General features: G+C 53.8%; 3 protein-coding genes across 10 annotated transcripts in view; 1 reads left to right on the forward strand and 2 right to left on the reverse strand.

Annotated features, from left to right (window-relative positions):
• The window catches only part of SCAF1 (SR-related CTD associated factor 1), an 18,535-nt gene extending 18,361 nt beyond the window's left edge, over positions 1 to 174 (reverse strand). The window contains exon 1 of the mRNA XM_053968359.1: positions 171 to 174. Coding sequence (XP_053824334.1) covers positions 171 to 174 — 4 coding nt within the window. The remainder of the gene's footprint in view (positions 1 to 170) is intronic.
• A 474-nt stretch (positions 175 to 648) lies between these two features.
• On the reverse strand, positions 649 to 8,727 carry LOC128802203 (basic salivary proline-rich protein 3-like). Of its 2 annotated transcripts, none has more exons than XM_053968465.1 (5): positions 8,621 to 8,727; positions 4,569 to 4,708; positions 3,395 to 3,440; positions 2,297 to 2,358; positions 649 to 714 (listed from the first exon to the last, which is right to left on the reverse strand). In XM_053968465.1, the coding sequence occupies exons 1-5, from the start codon at positions 8,628 to 8,630 to the stop codon at positions 655 to 657; spliced, it is 318 nt and encodes a 105-aa protein (XP_053824440.1). In that variant the 5' UTR covers positions 8,631 to 8,727; the 3' UTR covers positions 649 to 654. The 2 variants fall into 2 exon arrangements, with proteins under 2 accessions (XP_053824440.1, XP_053824441.1); XM_053968466.1 differs by lacking the exon at positions 8,621 to 8,727 and adding an exon at positions 6,796 to 6,902.
• Positions 8,728 to 10,418: 1,691 nt separating this feature from the next.
• LOC128802193 (uncharacterized) lies at positions 10,419 to 20,132 on the forward strand. 7 transcript variants are annotated; one of them, XM_053968443.1, is made up of 22 exons: positions 10,421 to 10,987; positions 11,097 to 11,215; positions 11,322 to 11,395; positions 11,506 to 11,637; positions 11,750 to 11,829; positions 11,965 to 12,079; positions 12,356 to 12,445; positions 12,695 to 12,799; positions 12,914 to 13,079; positions 13,214 to 13,308; positions 14,184 to 14,333; positions 14,724 to 14,872; positions 15,667 to 15,808; positions 15,892 to 16,029; positions 16,208 to 16,384; positions 17,457 to 17,612; positions 17,707 to 17,808; positions 18,019 to 18,121; positions 18,284 to 18,343; positions 18,414 to 18,666; positions 18,799 to 18,876; positions 19,944 to 20,132. In XM_053968443.1, exons 2-20 carry the CDS (start codon positions 11,098 to 11,100, stop codon positions 18,551 to 18,553), a joined length of 2,292 nt encoding a protein of 763 aa, XP_053824418.1. In that variant the 5' UTR covers positions 10,421 to 10,987; position 11,097; the 3' UTR covers positions 18,554 to 18,666; positions 18,799 to 18,876; positions 19,944 to 20,132. The 7 variants fall into 7 exon arrangements, with proteins under 7 accessions (XP_053824422.1, XP_053824421.1, XP_053824418.1 ...); XM_053968445.1 differs by having other exon boundaries at positions 10,421 to 10,963; XM_053968440.1 differs by having other exon boundaries at positions 10,421 to 11,215.
• The last annotated feature ends 1,475 nt before the right edge of the window (positions 20,133 to 21,607 follow it).

The following is a 21,607-nucleotide window of genomic DNA, read 5'->3' on the forward strand; positions in this document are numbered from 1 at the left end:
AAAAATGGACAGAGACCCCCCCAAAACCCCCAAAATGTGCACAGACCCCCCAAAAATGGGTACAGAGACCCAACCCTGAACCCCAAAAAAGGACCCCAGGACCAACTGGACCCCAAAAAGGGACCCCAAGATCCCCCTGAACCCCAAAATGTGGATCTAAGTCCCCTGACACATTTTGGGGTCCCCATTTTTGGTGTTCCCCCCAAATTTTTGGGTTCCCCCCATTTTTGGGGTGTCCCCCCCCCCCCCCAATTCTGGGGTCCTCCTCCATTTTTTGGGATCCCCCCCAATTCTGGGCTCCATCCCAATTTTTGGGATCCCCCCCCCAATTTTGAGTATTCCCCCACAGATTTTGGGGGCCCCCCCCCAATTTTGGGGTGTGCCCCTCAATTTTTGGGGTCTCAAATTTTGGTGTCCCCCCAATTTTGGGGTGTGCTCCTCAATTTTTGGGGTCTCAAATTTTGGGGTCCCCCCAATTTTGGGGTGTGCTCCTCAATTTTTGGGGTCTCCCCCCCCACATTTTTTGAAGTTTCCCCCCGCATTTTTGGGATCCCCCTCAATTCTGGGGTCCTTCCCCAAATTTTGAGGTCCCCCCCAATTTTTGGGGTCCCCCCAATTTTGGGGTCCCCCCCGATTTTGGGGTCCCCCCCCCCCTCACCTGCTGAGCTGCAGCTGCTCCAGGGCTCCCCCCGGGCCCCCCGCGGGCTCCCAAACCTGGGGGGGAAATGGGGAAAAACCCCGGGACTGGTCAGACTGGGAGGGACTGGGAGGGACTGGGAGGGGATTGGGAGGGGATTGGGAGGGACTGGGAGGGAACTGGGGGGAACTGGGATAAACTGGGATGGACTGGGAGGGACTGGGAGGGACTGGGAGGGAACTGGGGGGAACTGGGATAAACTGGGATGGACTGGGAGGAACTGGGAGGGACTGGGAGGGAATTGGGGGGGACTGGGATAAACTGGGATGGACTGGGAGGGATTGGGAATGAACTGGAAGGGAACTGGGGGGAACTGGGAAGGACTGGGACAAACTGGGAGAGACTGGGAGGGGATTGGGGGGAAGTGGGAGGGAACTGGGAGGGACTGGGAGGGGATTGGGGAGGGACTGGGAATGAACTGGGAGGGAACTGGGAGAAACTGGGAGGGACTGGGAGGGAACTGGGAGAGACTGGGAGGGAACTGGGGGGAACTGGGATAAACTGGGATGGACTGGGAGGGACTGGGACAGGACTTGGAGGAACTGGGAGGGACTGGGATAGGACTGGGAGGGACTGGGAATGAACTGGAAGGGAACTTGGGGGAACTGGGAGGGACTGGGACAAACTGGGAGAGACTGGGAGGGGATTGGAGGGAACTGGGAGGGACTGGGACAAACTGGGAGAGACTGGGAGGGATTGGAGGAAACTGGGAGGGAACTGGGAGGGACTGGGACAAACTGGGAGGGAGTGGGAGGGGATTGGAGGGAAGTGGGAGGGAATTCAGAGGGACTGGGAGGGACTGGGAGAGACTGGGAAGGACTGGGAATGAACTGGGAGGGACTGGGAAAGGAACTGGGAAAGGAACTGGGAGGGACTGGGAGGGGATTGGAGGGAACTGGGAGGGACTGGGAGGGACTGGGACAAACTGGGAGGGACTGGGAGGGGATTGGAGAGAACTGGGAGGGACTGGGAATGAGCTGGGAGAGACTGGGAGGAACTGGGAGGGGATTGGAAGGGAACTGGGACGAACTGGGGGGAACTGGGAGGGGATTGGAAGGGAACTGGGAGGAACTGGGAGAGGATTGGGGGGAACTGGGAGGGACTGGGAATGAACTGGGAATGACTGGGAGGGACTGGGAGAGGATTGGGAGGGAACTGGGAGGGGATTGGGGGGGACCGGTCTGAACTGGTCTGTACTGGTCTCTACTGGTCCATACTGGTTTATACTGGGCCTGTAATGGTCCGTACTGGTCCAACCCGGTCTCTACTGGTCCATACTGGTCTGTACTGGTCCATACTGGTCCATACTGGTTTATACTGGTCCATTGTGGTTTATACTGGTCTGTACTGGTCTGTACTGGTCCATACTGGTCAGTAATGGTCTGAACTGGTCCATACTGGTCTGTACTGGTCCATACTGGTCAGTAATGGTCTGAACTGGTCCATACTGGTCTGTACTGGTCCATACTGGTCCATACTGGTCAGTAATGGTCTGAACTGGTCCATACTGGTCTGTACTGGTCCATACTGGTCCATACTGGTCAGTAATGGTCTGAACTGGTCCATACTGGTCCATACTGGTCCATACTGGTCACTCACCGCGCCGCCCTCGGGCCGGGGTCCCCAACACCAGCGCTGCCGGGGGGGCTTGCGGGGGGGGTCTGGGGACACAGAGGGGACACAGGTGAGACCCCCAGGTGACAACGGGGACAGCCCAGGTGACAACGGGGACAGCCCAGGTGACACCAGAACCCCCCAGGTGACAATGGGGACAGCCCAGGTGACACCACCTCTCCCCTCAGGTGACACTGGGGACACTCTCAGGTGACACCAGGACACCCCAGGTGACACTGGGGACACCCCCAGGTGACAACGGGACACCCCAGGTGACACTGGGGACACCCCCAGGTGACACTGAGGACACCCCAGGTGACACCTGGACACCCCCAGGTGACACTGAGGACACCCCAGGTGACACCTGGACACCCCCAGGTGACACTGAGGACACCCCAGGTGACACCTGGACACCCCCAGGTGACATTGGGGACCCTCAGGTGACACCAGAACCCCCCAGGTGACAACGGGGACAGCCCAGGTGACACCACCTCTCCCCTCAGGTGACACTGGGGACACCAGGACACCCCAGGTGACAACGGAGACACCACAGGTGACACTGGGTGTGACACTGGGGACAGCCCAGGTGACAACGGGACACCCCCAGGTGACAATGGGGACACCCTCAGGTGACACCAGGACACCCCAGGTGACACCAGGTGACAATGGGGACCCCCCAGGTGACATTGGGGACAGCCCAGGTGACACCAGGACCCCCCAGGTGACATTGGGGACAGCCCAGGTGACACCAGGTGACAACAGGGATAGCCCAGGTGACACCAGGTGACATCATGACCCCCCTGGGTGACATCAGGACCCCCCAGGTGACGTCAGGACCCCCCAGGTGACCCCAGGACCCCCCTCAGGTGACATTGGGGACCCCCAGGTGACATCAGGACCCCCCAGGTGACATCGGGACCCCCCAGGTGACCCCAGGTGACATCAGGACCCCCAGGTGACATCGGGACCCCCAGGTGACACTGGGGACCCCAGGTGACATTAGGACCCCCGAGGTGACATTGGGGACCCCCCAGGTGACCCCAGGTGACATCAGGACCCCCCAGGTGACATCGGGGACCTCACCTTGTCCCCAGGTGAAGCCGCTGCTCACCAGGCGCTGCAGGGCCTTCTGTGGGGGAGGGACCCCAAAAAAAACCCCTCAGGAGGGGCCCAAAACTGCCCCAAAACCCCCCAAAATCACCCCAAAAATACCCAAACCATCCCAGAGCACCCCAAAACCGCCCCAAACCCACCCCAAAAATACCCTAAAACCACCCAAAATTGCCCCAAAACCACCCCAAAATTACCCCTAAAATACCCCAAAACCATCAAACCCACCCCAAAACTGCCCCAAAATCACCCAAAACACCCCAAAATTGTCCCAAAAATACCCCAAAATCTCCCCAAACCACCCCAAAAATACCCTAAACCCACCCAAAATTGCCCCAAAACCACCCCAAAATTACCCCTAAAATACCCCAAAATCATCCCAAACCCCCCCCAAACCCTTCCCAGTCTCTCCCACTTCATCCCAGTCCCCCCCAATCCCCTCCCAGTCCATCCCAGTCCCCCCCAAACCCCTCCCAATCCCTCCCAGTCCCCCCCAATCTCCTCCCAGTCCCCCCCAAACCCCTCCCAGTCCATCCCAGTCCCCTCCCAGTCCATCCCAGTCCCCCCCAATCCCCTCCCAGTCCCCCCCAAACCCCTCCCAGTCCATCCCAGTCCCTCCCAATCCCCTCCCAATCCCCTCCCAGTCCATCCCAGTCCCCCCCAATCCCCTCCCAATCCCCTCCAAGTTCCCTCCCAGTCCATCCCAGTCCCCCCAGTCCCCCCCAATCCCCTCCCAGTCCATCCCAGTCCCCTCCCAGTCCATCCCAGTACCCTCCCAGTCTCTCCCAGTTCCCCTCCCCATCCCCTCTCCTCCCCTCCCAGTCCATCCCAGTCCCCCCCAAACCCCTCCCAATCCCTCCCAGTCCCCCCCAATCCTCTCCCAGTCCCTCCCAGTCCCCCCCAAACCCCTCCCAGTCCATCCCAGTCCATCCCAGTCCCCCCCAAACCCCTCCCAGTCCATCCCAGTCCCCCCCAATCCCCTCCCAGTCCATCCCAGTCCCCCCCAATCCCCTCCCAGTCCCTCCCAGTCCCCCCCAATCCCCTCCCAGTCCATCCCAGTCCCCCCAATCCCCTCCCAGTCCCCCCCAGTCCCCCCCAATCCCCTCCCAGTCCCCTCCCAGTCGCTCCCAGTCCCTCCCAGTCTCACCAGTAGCCCCTGGCTGGGCCGCAGGGACCCCTCAGGTTCTGGGGGGGCTCCCCCGGGCCCCCCCCCGTCCTCGCCCGGCCCCGCCGGGTCCTCCCCCCCCCGGGGGGGCTTCTCCTCCTCCTCCATGGGACGGCGACAGCCTGGGGAGGGGCACAAGGGGGGTGGGGGACTCCCCAAAACCGGCCGGTTTCACCCCAATTTCTCCCCCGGTCCAAATTTCCCCCGTTCCTGCTTTTTTTGGGGTCGTCGTTGGGTCAGGAATCATCCGCTCGTGGCTCTCAAATCCTCAATTCCCGTCTCAAAATCCTCAATTTAGCTTCAAAACTCTCAATTTCCGCCCCAAAATTGTCAATTCCCACCTCAAAATCCTCAATTTAGCTTCAAAATTGTCAATTTCCGCCCCAAAATTGTCAATTCCCACCTCAAAATCCTCAACTTAGCTTCAAAATTGTCAATTTCCGCCCCAAAATTCTCAATTCCCACCCCAAAATCCTCAAATTATCTTCAAAATTGTCCATTTCCGCCCCAAAATTCTCAATTTATGCCCAAATCCTCAATTCCCACCCCAAAATGCTCAATTTATCTCCAAAATCCTCAATTCCTGCCCCAAAATTCGCAATTTCTCCCCAAAATTCTCAATTTCTCCCCAAAATTCTCAATTTATCCCCAAAATCCTCAATTCCCACCCCAAAATTCTCAATTTCCCCCCAAAATGCTCAATTTATCTCCAAAATCTTCAATTCCCACCCCAAAATTCTTAATTTATCTTCAAAATCCTCAATTCCCACCCCAAAATCCTCAATTTATCTTCAAAATTGTCAATTTCCACCCCAAAATTGTCAATTCCCACCCCAAAATCCTCAATTCCCACCCCAAAATTCTCAATTTATCCCCAAAATTCTCAATTCCCACCCAAGATTTCTCAATTTATCCCCAAAATCCTTAATTCCTGCCCCAAATTCCTCAATTCATACCCCAAAATCCTCAACTCCCACTCCCCAAATCCTCAATTTCTCCCCAAAATCCTCAATTCCCACCCCAAAATGCTCAATTTATCCCCAAAATTCTCAATTTTTCCCCAAAATTCTCAATTCCCGCTCCCAAATCCCTTCCATGTCCCCCCAAATTCTCTTTTTCTCCCCCAAGTCTTTAATTTCTCCCTCAAAATCCCACCCCAAATGATCTTTTCACTCCAATTCCCACCCCAAATTTTCATTTTCTTCCCCAAATCCTTTTCAGAACCCCAAATCCCCTCCCTGCACCCCAAATTTTTATTTTCTTCCCCCAAATCTTTTCCAGAACCCCAAATCCCCTCCCTGCACCCCAAATTTTCCTTTTTTCCCCAAATCCCCTCCCTGCACCCCAAATCCTCCTTTTCTTCCCCCAAATCCTCTCCCTGCACCCCAAATCCTTTCCAGAACCCCCAAATTCCCGATCCCACCCCAAATCCCCTCCCCGCACCCCAAATCTTCATTTTCTTCCCCCAAATCCCTCCCGGAACTCCAAATTCCCCATCCCACCCCAAATCCTCCTTTTCTTTCCCCAAATCCCCTCCCTGCACCCCAAATTTTCCTTTTCTTCACCAAAATCCTTTCCAGAACCCCCAAATTCCCGATCCCACCCCAAATCCTCCTTTTCTTCCCCCAAATCCTTTCCAGAACCCCAAATCCTCTCCCCGCACCCCAAATTCTCCTTTTCTTCCCCCAAATCCTCTCCCTGCACCCCAAATCCTTTCCAGAACCCCAAAGCTCCTCCCTGCACCCCAAATTTTCATTTTCTTCCCCCAAATCCTTTCCAGAACCTACAAATTCCCGCTCCCACCCCAAATCCTCCTTTTCTTCCCCCAAACCCCTCCCTGCACCCCAAATTCCCGCTCCCACCCCAAACCCCCTCCCCGCACCCCAAATCCCCCCTTTGCCGGCCCCGAATCTCCGATTCCCACCCCAAATCCCCTCAATCCCCCCCAAATCCCCTCAATCCCCCCCAAATCCCCTCAGCTCCCTCCTCCCCTCACGCCCCCTCCCCGATCTCCCCCGCCCCCTCCCGCCCCCCGAATCCCCCCCAAACCCCGCCGTTCCCGCCCCAAACCACCGCGAACCCCCCTTTCTCCCCTCTCCCCACCCCGAACTCCCCCTCACGACCCCCGTCCCCATCTCAGACCCCCCCAGGACCCCCCAAAACCGCCCCGATCCCCCCGACCCCCGCCCGGGCCCCGCCGCCATTTTACCGCGGCTCCTCCGCTCCCTCCGCTGGGGGGGCGGCGCCGCGCGGGGCACGACGGGTAGCGCCGCCTACCGGGTGGGAGGACCCGCGCCGCGCGCCGTTGCCAGGCGACCCCGCCAGCGTGGCCACGCCCCCTTCTGGGAGCCACGCCCAATCACGGCCGCCACTCCCTCCCCTAGACCACGCCCACGCCTTGGCCTCGCCCCCTCCCTCTCCTTATTGGGAAGCGGCGCTCGCGCACGGGGGCGGGGTTTGAATATATTAAAGGGAGGCCACGCCCCCGGAAGCGGGGGTGTGTTGGGGGATTCGGGAGGGGATTTTTGGGGGGTCCTGGGTGCGGTTTGGGGGGTCCTGAGGGCATTTCTGGGGGGTCCTCGGTGCGTTTGGGGGGTCTTGATGGGATTTTAGGGGGTCATGAGGGGATTTTGGGGGGTCCCGAGGGGATTTTTGGGGGGTCCCGGGTGCACCTGGGAGATCTCGAGGGGATTTTGGGGAGTCCTGAGGGCATTTTTGGGGGGTCCTGGGTGCGTTTTGGGTGGTCCTGAGGGGATTTTGGGGGGTCCCGAGGGCATTTTTGGGGGTCCTGGGTGCGTTTTGGGGGTCCTCGGTGCATTTTGGGTGGTCCCGAGGGGATTTTGGGGGGTCTCGAGGAGATTTTGGGGGTCCCGTGTGCATTTTGGGAGGTCCCGAGGGGATTTTGGGGGGTCCCGGGTGCGTTTGGGAGGTCCCGAGGGGATTTTGGGGTGACCCGAGGGGATTTTGGGCGGTCTTGAGGGAATTTTGGGGGGTCCTGGGTGAATTTGGGGGGTCCCAAGGGGATTTTGAGTGTCCCGTGTGCATTTTAGGAGGTCCCGAGGGGGTTTTGGGGGGTCCTGGGTGGATTTTGGGGGTCCTCGGTGTATTTTGGGAGGTCTCGAGGAGATTTTGGGGGTCTTGAGGGGATTTTGGGGGGTCCCGAGTACGTTTGGGAGGTCCTGAGGGGATTTTGGAGGGTCCTGGGTGTATTCTGGGAGATCTCAAGGGGATTTTGGGGGGTCCTGGGTTCATTTTGGGAGGTCCTGAGGGGATTTTGGGGGGTCCCGGGTTCATTTTGGGAGGTCCTGAGGGGATTTTGGGGGGTCCCGAGGGGATTTTTGGGGGTCTCAGGTGTGTTCTGGAGGAGATTGGAGAGTCCCGAGGGGCTCCAAATGGAGGGTGAGGGATCTGAGACCCCCCCTCAAGTCATCTGACCCCCCCCAAAATCTGACCCCTTCCATTCCCACGACCACCCCAAATCTGGCCCTCCCCCAAATCTTGTGACCCCCCCGTCCAATCCTGCCCCCATTTTCCCCCAAAATCCCCCCCCAGACCCCTCCCAAACCCCCCTCACGGGCTCTGAGCCCCCCAATTTTCCCCTGGGGGATGTCCCAGCCGAAAATTCCCTTTTCTGCCCCACTTCTCTTCTTTTTCCCCCTCAATCCAAATTTCCCCATTTTTCGCACTTTTCTGCTCCCTTTTAAACCCCAAATCCTTCTCCCAAGCCCACAGATTCCCTCCCTGCACACCAAATTTCCCCTTCTGACACCGAAAATCCCCCATTCCCACCCCAAATCCCTCCCAATGCCCTCCCATCCACTGAATTCCCCCAAATCTTGCTGTTTCTGCCCCAAATCACCCCACACCCCATTTTTTCCTTTCTCCACACCACAACCTCCCCCTCAAAACACTTCTCAACCCCTTAAACCCCCTCAGACTCCCCCAAAACCACCCCGACCCCCACCCAGGCCCTGCTGCCATCTGACCGCGCCTTCTGATTTGCACTGAAATCCCTTTTCAAGAATAAAACTTACAATTTTCCATCTCCTCGTTGTCATCTTTTTTCCTCCCATCGGTTCTCGGCAAGAGGTGGTTCCCTTCCGTGGGATCAAAGGCGGTAGGAATGTTTCATGGCTTTGGATTCTCCTGGATTTTTTCCTCACCACTTCAACCTCAGAGTCTCAGATTTCCACAAAGCCAAAATTTATTCAAGGTGCAATAAGACGGGAATATTTGGAGCTGCTGCATCTGAGCAAGACCCTGACCACGGGACCCTTGGGCTCATGTCATTTGTCTTGCAATTTTCCCTTTTCCCTCACGTTTCCTGGCCTTTCTCCCCTCACGTTTCCCGCTCTTTTCTCCCCTCACGTTTCCCGCCCTTTTTCCCCTCACGTTTCCCGCCCTTTTCTCCCCTCATGTTTATCACCATTTTTTACCTCACATTTTCTGCCTTTTCCCCCCTCATGTTTCACGCCTTTCTCCCCTCATATTTCCCACTGTTTTCTCCCCTCACATTTCCCACCCTTTTCTCCCCTCACATTTCCCGCTCTTTTCTCCCCTCACGTTTCCCACCATTTTTTCCTCTCACTTTTCCCACCCGTTTTCCCCTTCATATTTCTCATTTTTTACCTCACGTTTTCCGCCTTTTTCCCCTCATGTTTCATGCCCCCATCCCCTCACATTTCCCGCCCCTTTCTCCCCTCACATTTCCTACCATTTTTTCCTCTCACTTTTCCCAGCATTTTTCCCCTCACATTTCCCACCATTTTTTCCTCTCACTTTTCCTGCCCTTTTTTCCCCTCACATTTCCCATTTTTTACCTCACTTTTTCTGCCTTTTTCCCCCTCATATTTCAAGCCCTTCTCCCCTCATGTTTCCCACTGTTTTCTCCCCTCACATTTCCCGCTCTTTTCTCCCCTCGCATTTCCCACCATTTTCTACACTCCATCACATTGCCTGACATTTTTTCCTCTCACTTTTTTAACACTTTTTCCCCTCACATTTCTCATTTTCCCCCTCATGTTTTCCGCCTTTTTTCCCCTCATGTTTCCTGCCTTTTTCTCCCTTCACGTTTCCCGCCCTTTTTTCCCCTCATATTTCCCATTTTTTACCTCACATTTTCTGCCTTTTCCCCCCTCATATTTCAAGCCCATCTCCCCTCATGTTTCCCACTGTTTTCTCCCTTCACGTTGCCTGCCCTTTTCTCCTCTCACATTCCCCGCTCTTTTCTCCCCTCACGTTTCCCACCATTTTTTCCTCTCACTTTTCCCACCCGTTTTCCCCCTCATATTTCTCATTTTTTACCTCACGTTTTCCGCCTTTTTCCCCTCATGTTTCATGCCCCCATCCCCTCACATTTCCCGCCCCTTTCTCCCCTCACATTTCCTACCATTTTTTCCTCTCACTTTTCCCAGCATTTTTCCCCTCACATTTCCCACCATTTTTTCCTCTCACTTTTCCTGACCTTTTTTCCCCTCACATTTCCCATTTTTTACCTCACTTTTTCTGCCTTTTTCCCCCTCATATTTCAAGCCCTTCTCCCCTCATGTTTCCCACTGTTTTCTCCCCTCACATTTCCCGCTCTTTTCTCCCCTCGTATTTCCCACCATTTTCTACACTCCATCACATTGCCTGACATTTTTTCCTCTCACTTTTTCCACACTTTTTCCCCTCACATTTCTCATTTTCCCCCTCATGTTTTCCGCCTTTTTTCCCCCTGATGTTTCCCGCCCTTTTCTCCCTTCACATTTCCCGCCCTTTTCTACCCTCACCTTTCCCGCCCTTTTCTCCCCTCACGTTTCCCGCCCTTTTCTCCCCTCACGTTGCCTGACATTTTTTCCTCTCACTTTTCCCACCATTTTCCCCCTTACATTTCCCAGCTTTTACCTCACATTTTCCTCCCTTTTCCCCCTCGTGTTTCCTGCCCTTTTCTCCCCTCACATTTCCCACCATTTTCTCCCCTCCCAATCCCGCCCTTTTGTCCCTTCATGTTTCCCACCCACAAATCCGGCTTTTCCTCTCAAGTCATCCACTCCTTCTGAGTGTCTCCATATCCATCCCCCTCTTTGCCATCACAGGCCTCGGTCTCCTTTGCCATCCATAAGCTTTGGCAACTCGGGGTTCTTGCTTTGTTTCATGGCTGCCTTTAGAAAATTGTTCTTAACTCAACCTGTGACCTTTTTTTTTTTTTTTTTTTTGCCTGCAGTTCTCCATCCCGCCTCGGAGGGAAGGGGAGTGGGAGAAGGGAGCAGCACACAGAATGTTGCAGGGGAAAAGTGGGGTGTCACAAAGGGCCCACTGTGACCCGCCAGCTGCCCTCAGCAATGGCTCCCATGTCAACAGGGCTTTGTTGACGCGGATCCCGCAGTGTCCGGCAGGTCAGCGACAGGACAGGACGGAAAGTACGCAGCTGGCGACAAACCCGCGAGCACGGCTCACGTCTTGCCCTACAGCGATCAGCGATCTGACTGCATTTTTCCTCCTTCCCTATACTCATCCTTTATTCTGCAGAATGGAGAAGGCGCCTCCAAGACAGCCCAAGGTGGCTTGGGAGGAGGTGGCGGCTCCTGAGGAGAGCAGCTCTGCAGAGGAGCCCGCCGTGGTGACCATGGTGGAGCCACTGCAGCTCAGTGAGTGAGGGGTCCTGTGGCACTGGGCCAGCAACAAAGGGGACCCAGCTCCTGCTCCTTCCTCTGTCCTGTCACGGCATTCCCTGAAGCTCTCCCTCTTTGTTAGATGCCAGATGGGTTCCTGATTTTGCAAAAAGTACCATGGACTTCATCCAGGCCTTTGCCAGCAGCCCCACACAGGTTGGACGGTGGCTGTGCCTGGCTGGGGGCTGCTGGCTCTGCGGAGCAGCTGCACGCCAGGGCTCTGGGTGTCCTCGCTTCACGCCGCCCCGTTTGTCACCGTCCCCCAGTTCCAGGACAAGGAGCAGAAGCTGGAGTTCCTGCTCAGCATCTGCACCCTGTGCAGAGATGCCAATCTCTATGACTTCTCCGATGACCTGAACGATTTCTGCAGCAGATACAAGCTGGTGGAGATGGTCCAGGTGAGGGGGCACACGGCGCTCTGGGGAAGGGGGCAAGGACCCCCAGCAGCCTGTGAGGGCACGGCAAAGCGTGGTGGCAGCTGCCAGGCTCCAGCCCAGCTGTGCTCTGCAGATGCTGCTGAATTTGGAGCCCAAACACGAGATTTGCACCCGGGTGCGGCGGCTCGCCATGCTCGCCTTCGCCCAACTGAGGTACTGGCCCAAGGGCCCGCAGACCCTGCCCAGCGCTCCGTGCCCACCTGCCCATCCCTCCTGGCAGTGCTGCAGGAGACCTTGAGGCGCTGGGAGTAGCACCAGTGTCCAACTGGGGCCCCTCTCTCTTGGCAGCACCATCGGGACAGTGCTGGAGACCAGAAAAGTTTTAAGACTCTGCTTCAACAGCGTCTTTTTCCTTCGTCCACTCGAGGAAATGTCGAGCGTGGAAGCAACCCTCTGTAGTCAGGTAAGTGCTGGGTGAACTGGAGGAGCCTCCAGTCCCTCTGGGCTGCTCCTGGCCACCCCAAAGACCCAGGGCAGGCCACGGTCTCAGCCTCACTTTCCCACCCTCGTCCCTTTGCCCCTTGCTGGGCTCCAGCCAGATCCAGCACTGCTGGCTGCTCTGTCCCCGGCACACAGCCTGTTCCTGTGTCCCTCCCTTCACACTGGGAGCTCAGATCAGTCTCCCCGGGGGCGGGAGGGACAGCAGAATCACGGCCACTGCTCTCTGTCATCCTTGCAGGCCCTGCGCTCCATGGACACCATGCTGGAGGTGATGCTGCTCAGCTCTCCTGCCTCCAAAATCAGCGAGATGATGCAGGACATGTTGGAGGTCTGGCCTGTGCACGGAGTGGGAAGGTGGAAGGAACACCTCCAGGTGTTCCTCACGCTGGAGGGGAAGGAGCCTGGGGTTGTGTCCTTTCTTGTCTTGCCTCCTGCTAAAGGAGGACCCTCCCTGCAGGCTTTGCTTGAGGGCAGAGGAAGCCTGGAGGGACGGTGCAAGTGTGTCTCGGCGGCCATGATGCTGCTGCCGGAGTGGGTGTCTGCTTGTGGGGCTCACCTGCAGCTTCTCTCCTCCCAGATTCTCCTGCAGTACCTGTTCTCCGACCTTATGGCAGCACAGGAGAGGGTCTTGGGCAGGATTAGGGTGCTGAGCCATTTGCTGGCCAAATATTCCACTGAGAAGGTAAGGACCGGCCACCGTCCAGCCAGGCCATCCCTGTGCCCTGGTACAGCCACAGCCCCAAAGTGCCTTCAGACCTCACCTCAGCCCTTCTCCTCTTCTTCCTGCTTCCCCCAGACCGATGAAGATGAGGACAATGGTGCTGCCAGTGGACAGATCCAGATCGCAGTGCTGGGGAAGCTGCTGGGCCATCTGTTTTTCAAGTTGTTCAGGCCAGAAAACAAAATCGCAGTGGTGGTGGATATTCTCTGCTCCCTCATGACATTCCTCTCTGCGCAGAAATGTAGGAGAAACTGTGCTGGGCTGCATCCCCGTGCACGGCCACATCCCCACATACACCTTCTGGGCCTTGTGATGACCCCTTGTTCTTGGTACAGGTGTCACCATGTCCCCAGCGCCGCTGTCACCTCTTTTTAGGTGCCACACTGCCAGAGGATCATGTCCAGCCCCCAGAACACTGGGAATCTGAGATCATCTCCTGGGTGAATGCTCCCAACACCTGGAAAGTTGAGGTATGGAGCCCTCCTTGCTGAGGCCTTCACCTGTGGCGTCAGCAGGGGATTTGTGCGTGGAAAGGGGCACAGAACAAGCGTGGCTGTCCCTGGTGAAAATGAGAATTGTGAGAAATTGCGGGCGGGAAATGGGAGGAGGAAAGGGTGGGAAACGTGAGGGCACAAAATGGCAGGGAACATGAGGGGAGAAAAGGGCGGGAAATGTGAGCGGAGAAAAGGATGGGAAACGTGAGGGGAGAAAAGTGGGGGAAATATGAGGGGGAAAAGGGGAGAAAAGTGGGGGAAAAGGGGGAAATATGAGGGGGATAAGGTGGGAAATGTGAGGGAGAAAAGGTGGGAAATGTGAAGGGAAAAAAAGGGCGGGAAACGTGAGAGGAGAAAAGTGGGGGAAATGTGAGGGAGGGAAAAGGATGGGAAACGTGAGGGGGAAAAGGGCGGGAAATGGGAGGAGAGAAAAAGGGTGGGAAATGCAAGGGGAGAAAAGTGGGGGAAATGTGAGGGAGAAAAGGATTGGAAATGTGAGGGGTGAAAAGGATGGAAAACATGAGGGGGAAAAAAGTGGGAAATGTGAGGGAGAAAAGGATGGGAAACTTATATAAGAGGACAAAAGGATGGGAAATGTGAGGGGGAAAAGGGCAGGAAACGTGAGGGGAGAAAAGGGCGGGAAACGTGAGGGGGAAAAAGCTGGGAAATGTGAGGGGAGAAAAGGGTGGGATACATGAGGGAAGAAAAGGGCGGGAAACGGGAGGGGAGAAAAGGGCAGGAAATGAGAGGGGGAAAAGGATGGGAAACGTGAGGGGAAAAGGGTGGAAAGCATGAGGGGGGAAAAGGGCAGTGGCTGGCACTGGCCTCTGCTCCCTTCCTTTCTGCCACAGGCCTTTGGGAGATACCTCAGGCCTGCAGAGAGGACAGGAGTCGTCCTTGAGGCCATCGAGATCTTGGGACGCTCCGCTTTTCTGAACAAGAAACCACCAATGGAGTTTCTGGAGGAGGCCATGAAATCCCCTGAGATGTGGCTGATGGATGTAAGTGGCCTGAGGCCCTGCCCTTGAGCCCTGTCAGCTTCCTGCCTCCCTCCCTCCCAAAGCCAGGCATGCGAGGCTCCTGAAGCCACCCTGAGGCAGCTTACCCAGATCCACCTCACCTGCTCTTGCTGTTGTTGCTGCCTGTGCTTTTCCCACAGTCTGCACAGTGGCATTTTGTCCGGGCCGCTGCTTCCAAAGCTCTGTTCAGGCCTGGAATTAACGCCTTCCTTTTTGCCACATCTGCGCCTGGTGTGGTGGCTTGTCTTATGTGAACTTCCTTTGGCTTTGAGATGGTTTAAACTTTAAATCCTGACGGAGGGATGGGCAGGGCAGCCCCAGACACGGCTGCTCTGCAGTGGCAGCACCGCCCTGACCTGTGCTCCCCTGCAGGTGCCAAAGGTCGTGAGACACATCTTTGCTTATTCTGACGAGGGAAACGCAACGATCGCTCACAGCTTTCACTCCCTCCTTGTCCTCATGGCGAACAAGTGGCCCGGGCAGGTCATCGCCGCAGCTCTGGAGGCTGCGCCGAATTTCAGGTACTGGCCCTGACCACCTGGAGGGCTACCAGGAGAACACCCCGTCAGCCACGTCTACCTCCAGGAGTGTGAAAAACGCCAATCACTTGGTTTTTAAAATTTTTAAAGTTTAATAATAAGAATAAAATGGTTATAAAAATAGCAATACAATTAGAGTAATAAAAATTTAGAGTTAGGACAATTACAAGACAATAAAAAGCAAAGAATTACGGACGTCCGGATGCTCTCAGGCACTGAAGCCACGACAAGCATGCCTTGTGAACAAAGGAATAACCTTAATAGCAATAGTCTGTTGCATATACAAAACACTTCATGATTACGCATATATTTTATTTAAAACAAGAAATTTGTCTGGTACTTGTCAAAAAGTTTCTGTTAATCCCCAGGTGCCTTTGAGTCTAAGTCAGGCTTGAAGAAGTTTGTTTCTATTGATAAGGAAAACCATAAATTCCTCTCCTCTGGAAAATTTAGGGGTTTCTGTAATTGTTATCTTTGTGTGAAGAATTCCTTGATTATCCCATCTCTTTCTTGAGCTAGTTAAAAAGTATCTTACATAGCATAGTTTCTATTTTAACATTGTGTTATAACCTAAAAATACATTCAAAACACTGCTTGAGAGAGTTAATACAGCACAACTTTCCAACATTACACATATAATATTCATTGCAACATTTGCGAAAAGCCAATCATAAAATGTGCATTTTTCGCAAGGAGCACCCCAAGCCCTGCAGGGCTGGCCCAGGCTGCGCTGCGGTGGCCCGGGCAGCCATGTTGACAGCGGCTCTGCCTTGCAGCGACAAAGTCAATCTGTGGAAGTCGCTGTTCTCTGCGCGCCAGACTCTGGAGAAGGTTCTGAAGGAGCTGCAATTCCAAGTCCAGAACTGGCACAAGAACATCTTCACTCGGCAGCAGCAGATGTGTCTCTCTTTCCTATCTGTGAGTCCACAGGGAAAGCCCACGTGCCCTTGCCCTCAGCTGTGCCAGGGGAGCCCTGCCAGCTCTCTGCTGCTTTCTTCCAGATGCTGGCCTACGGTGACATCCTGGAGAGCAAAGTAAGGCCACTCTACAAAAACTTGAGCCTTCTTAGGTATCCAAAGATGGAAATGGTCCCTCTGGTGCTCAGGGCTCTGGAGACGCTGTCGGAGAGCGCCGAGACGGTGAGCAGGCTGCTGTCAGGGGCAGAACGTGGCACCTGGACTCTGAGGTCTCAGAAAAGGTGGTGGCTTGGCCTGGGCTGGGGGGAACATCCTGCCTGCCATGAGGTGGCCTGGTGGCTGTTTTGGGAGCTGAGCAGGCCCAGAAATTCTCACAGGATGGAAACTGTCTTGTACACAGGCAAAAAAAATGAAGGGCCTCCTGCCCGAGATGCTGAAATTCCTGGGGCATTGGTCTTGGGACATTTCAGTGATGGCCCTGGACACCTTCCACAACTTGCTGGGACAGCTGAAGAAGAAAGAGGCCAGCAGCATGGCTGTGAATGTGGCGCAGAGGCTCTGGTTTCTCTTTGATGCGGTAAGGCTGATGTGGGAGCAGAGGGGCCCTGGGCAGGGACAGCTGCCCCGCAGCCCAGCCCTGGGAGCTGCACTGGGAGCAGGCCCCGCTCCCCTGGGCTCTCCTGGGATGGATTCCGAGCCTTGCAGCTCAGCTCTGCTGCTGCCCGCTCTGGGCCGGGAGCTCGGAGCATCGCCCCTCGCCTCAAAATGGTGGGGAACGTGAGGGGAGGAAAGGGCGGGAAATGTGAGGGGGGAAAATGGCCCAAAATGTGAGGGGGAAAAATGGTGAGAAACGTGAGGGGAGGAAAGGGTGAGAAATGTGAGGGGGGAAAATGGCCCAAAATGTGAGGGGGAAAAATGGTGAGAAACGTGAGGGGAGGAAAGGGCGGGAAATGTGAGGGGGAAAAATGGTGAGAAACGTGAGGGGAGAAAAGGGCGGGAAATGTGAGTGGGGCAAAATGGCCCAAAATGTGAGGGGAGAAAAGGGCGGGAAATGTGAGGGAGAAAAATGGCCCAAAACATGAGGAGAGGAAAGGGAGGGAAATGTGAGGGGGAAAAATGGCCCAAAACTTGAGGGGAGAAAAGGGTGGGAAAGATGAGGGGAGAAAAAGGGCAGGAAACATGAGGGAGAAAAGTGGCCCAAAACATGAGGGGAGGAAAGGGCAGGAAATGTGAGGGGGGAAAATGGTGAGAAATGTGAGGGGAGGAAAGGGTGGGAAATGTGAGGGGGGGAAAATGGTGAGAAACGTGAGGGGAGGAAAGGGTGGGAAATGTGAGGGGGAAAAATGGCCCAAAATGTGAGGGGAGAAAAGGGAGGGAAACGTGAGGGAAGAAAAGGGCGGGAAACATGAGGTGGGAAAGGGCTGGAAAGATGAGGGGAGAAAAGAGCGTGAAACTTGAGGGGAAAAGGAAAGGAAACATGCGGTGAAATATGGCAGGAAACACAAGGGGAGAAAAGGGTGGGAAACGTGAGAGGGGAAAGGGTGGGAAACGTGAGGGGCGAAAAAGGGTGAGCAACTTCAGCTCAGCCCCTCCTGGCCACGGGCAGGGAGCCGCTGTGTGCGAAGCTCCTCTTTCCTCCTTCCTACCAGAAGGAAGACTGTGTGCGGGAGCGCTCCATCTCCCTCTTTGGAGAGCTCCTGGGCAAAACGGCGTGGAGGGACAAGAAGGCCATGAGGAGAAACTCATGGAAGGCCCTGGTTCAGCTTGTTCTTCACATGAGTGACCAGGTCCCCAGCGTGGCCGAGGTACCAACGACTGAGCACTGACCCACAGATGGGTCATTGTGGCCTGGGCTCCTTCCACAGGCCCTGGTGCCACCTCACAGCTTCTGTCCCGCAGGCCTCCAAGAAAGCCGTCCTGGCTGTAGCAGAGCTCCTCAACTGGAAAGAGCTCAAGCACCTGGCGCAGGCAGAGCAGATGTGGAAGATGGGCGAGTGCTTGGTGAGGACGAGCCCCGGGCTGTGAGCTCCTCAGCTGGGCCTCCCCATGGCCGCTGCGGCCCAGGGCCCGAAGCCTGGAGCTGCACCTTTGCCCCTGTCTCGACAACAGGAGCCTCCTCCACGGCCCCAGCATGAGGGAGGGTTCTGAGCCACGGGGGTGCTGGCAGCTGGTGGCCTCTGAGAAATGCCCACACCTTTGTGCTCTCTGCAGCTGGCCAAGGACAGCAGCAGGGCTGACCAGTTCGTGCGGGACGGCAAGCCCTACCTGCTGAACCCTCAGGCCCCCATACGAGAGGCGGCCCTCAGGTTCATTGGTGAGTCCCACTCCCCGGGATCCCTCTTGGGGCAACCTGGGGCAACCCTGGGGTTGCCACGGGCAGGGCCTCGGCCTCGCTGCCATCACAGGTGGCTTTGTTGGCCACCTTGGCCAGTGGCACCCCTGGGAGGAGCAGGGGCTGACGGAGCTCTGTGCCCAGGGCTGGCTGCGCGGCACCTGACGGAGCAGAGCGAGGACACCCTGACTGCAGTCCTCTTGGGTGAGTGGGGAGATCCGCGGGGGTCTCTGCACACACACGGGGCCTCATCCAGGCTCTCTTTCTGTTGTAGGACTTCGAACAATGAAAGCAGGGGAGAGGGATCCCTCCATCCGCTCCCTGGCGGATCAGACCAGCTTGATCCTGAAGGCTCTGAAGGATCGGCAAAAATCGGGATTCTCCCTGCGCACGCTGTGCCGCTGGTGCTGCTGAGCAGGGAGGGACGGGGACACAGACTCCAACACGCGCCGAATCCCGAGGCGTGCGAAGGATGCCCTGGCTTTGTGAGCTCCTCCTCAAAGTGCGGCCCGGCGCCGCCGTGACCGGTAGGGATCCAATCCCCACCGCCCGTGAGGCGATCCGGGATCCCCCCGGCGCGGTGGCCGGTCCCCTCCCGGCTCCTGCCAAATGGCTCGGCTTGCCCACCTCAGCCCTTCCCTTCTTCCTGCCTCCCCCAGGCTGGTCAAAACGGGGACAGAGGTGCTGGCAGCAGGTCCAGATCCCAGCCCTGGCGAAGCTGCTGGGACATGGTTTCGGTAAGAGGAGCAGTGGTGGCCACACGGCCCCCCCGCCCCGATGCATCTGCTCGTCTTCCTGTGATGGGGGCTCGTGTGGGCTCTGCCTCTGCCACAGAATCTGAAATGTTCTGAAATACTCCGAAATACTCTGAAATATTCTGAAATATCAGAAATATTCTGACATATTCTGAAATATTCTGAAATATTCAGAATATTCTGAAATATCTGAAATATTCTGAAATAGTCTGAAATATTCTGAAATACTCGGACATATTCTGAAAATTTCAGAATATTCTGAAATACTCTGACATATTATGAAATACTCTGAAATATTCGGAAATACTCTGAAATATTCTGAAATATCTGAAATATTCTGAAAATTTCAGAATATTCTGAAATATTCTGACATATTCTGAAATATTCTGAAATTTTCAGAATATTCTGAAATACTCTGACATATTCTGAAATATTCTGAAATATTCTGAAGTATCTGAAATATTCTGAAATATTTTGACATATTCTGAAATATCTGAAATACTCTGAAATTCTCTGAAATATTCTCAAATATCTGAAACATCTGAGATATCTGAATTATTCTGAAATATCTGAAATATTTGGAAATATTCTGACATATTCTGAAATACTCTGAAATATATGGAAATACTCTGAAATAATTGAAAATTTCAGAATATTCTGAAATAGTCTGACATATTATGAAATACTCTGAAATATTCGGAAATACTCTGAAATATTCTGAAATATCTGAAATATTCTGAAAATTTCAGAATATTCTGAAATATTCTGACATATTCTGAAATATTCTGAAATATTCAGAATATTCTGAAATACTCTGACATATTCTGAAATATTCAGAATATTCTGAAATATCTGAAACATCTGAGATATCTGAAATATTCTGAAATATCTGAAATATTCTGAAAACCTCTGAAATATTCTGAAAAACTCTGAAATATTCTGAAAATTTCAGAATACTCTGAAATAGTCTGAAATATTGGAAATATTCTGACATATTCTGAATTATTCTGAAAATTTCAGAATACTCTGAAATATTTGAAATATTGCAGGTCAGCGAGAAGGATCCTTGGCACTCAGATCTGGCTGCCCAAAATCCTTGGAGAGGAGTCGGTGTGGCTGGATCCAAGCCCAGCCCCAGGCCTTTCCAAGCTACCTATGATTCTGTAAATTATAGTTAATTACATTTTATATATAATTTATGTAAGTAAACAAAACAAATTATATATATTATAAATATATATATGGAATTTGTTTAAGTAAATAATAGATATAAATGATATCTGTTACTAATGTATATGATATATATTAGAAACATATATGTTTTATAAGTAAACATTTTGTATACTATGAATATCTGTTTTATATATTAATTAGAAATATATTGTCTTTTAAAATTAAACAAACAACTTACTTAGATCGACTACAGAATTGATAATGACTGCAGCACACAGGTAGCTCTACCTATGAGTAAAGTGCACCACTTTGGAATATGGAAGCAATATTTGAAGTAATATGGAAGTAATATGGGAAGTTAAAGCTCGCAGAGAAACTTGAGGGGGAAAAAAGCGAGAATTGAGGTTGGGAAAAGTGAGGAGGAAAGGGTGGAAATGTGAGGGGAGAAAATGGTGGGGATTGTGAGGGGAGAAAATGGTGGGGATTGTGAGGGAAGAAAATGGTGGGGATTGTGAGGGGAGAAAAGAGCGGGAAACGTGAGGGGAGAAAAGGGCGGGAAACGTGAGGGGAGAAAAGGGCGGGAAATGTGAGGGGAGAAAAGGGCGGGAAACGTGAGGGGAGAAAATGGAGGGAAACGTGAGGGGAGAAAAGGGCGGGAAACGTGAGGGGAGAAAAGGGCGGGAAACGTGAGGGGAGAAAAGGGCGGGAAACGTGAGGGGAGAAAGGGCAGGAAATGGAAGGAAAAAAGGACAGTAAATTCGAAAAGGACAGTAAATGAGAAGAAGAAAAGGTATGAAAGGGGAGAAAAAGTGGGAAATATGAGGGGAGAAAAGGGTGGGAAATGTGAGGGGACAAAATGGTGGGGATTGTGAGGGGAGAAAATGGTGAGGATTGTGAGGGGAGAAAAGGGTGGGAAACGTGAGGGGAGAAAAATGCAGGAAATGGAAGGCAAAACGGCCAGTAAATTTGAAAAGGACAGGAAATAAGAGGAAGAAAAGGTAGGAAACAGAAGGGGAGAAAATAGTGGGAAACGTGAGGGGAGAAAAGGGCGGGAAATGTGAGGGGAGAAAAGGGCAGGAAACGTGAGGGGAGAAAAGGGCCAGAAACGTGAGGGGGAAAAGTTAGGAAACAGAAGGGGAGAAAAAGTGGGAAACATGAAGGGAGAAAGAGTGGGAAATGTGAGGGGAAAGAAAGGTGGGAAATAGAAGGCAAAAAGGACAGTAAACTTGAGTGAAAGGAAATGACAGGAAATGAGAGGAAGAAAAGGTATGAAACAGAAGGGGGGAAAAAGTGTGAAATGTGAGAGGAGAAAAGAACGGGAAACGTGAGGGGAGAAAAGAGCGAGAAATGTGAGGGGAGAAAAGGGCAGGAAATGGAAGGCAAAAAGGACAGTAAATTCAAAAAGGACAGGAAATGAGAGGAAGAAAAGGTAAGAAAGAGAAGGGGAGAAAAACGAAATGTGAGGGGAGAAAAGGGCAGGAAATGTGAGGGGGAAAAGAGTGGAAAACATGAGGGGAGAAATGAGCGGGAAACTTGAGGG

The sequence above is a fragment of the Vidua chalybeata genome, chromosome 34 (assembly GCF_026979565.1).
Source record: "Vidua chalybeata isolate OUT-0048 chromosome 34, bVidCha1 merged haplotype, whole genome shotgun sequence".
NCBI lineage: Eukaryota > Metazoa > Chordata > Aves > Passeriformes > Viduidae > Vidua > Vidua chalybeata.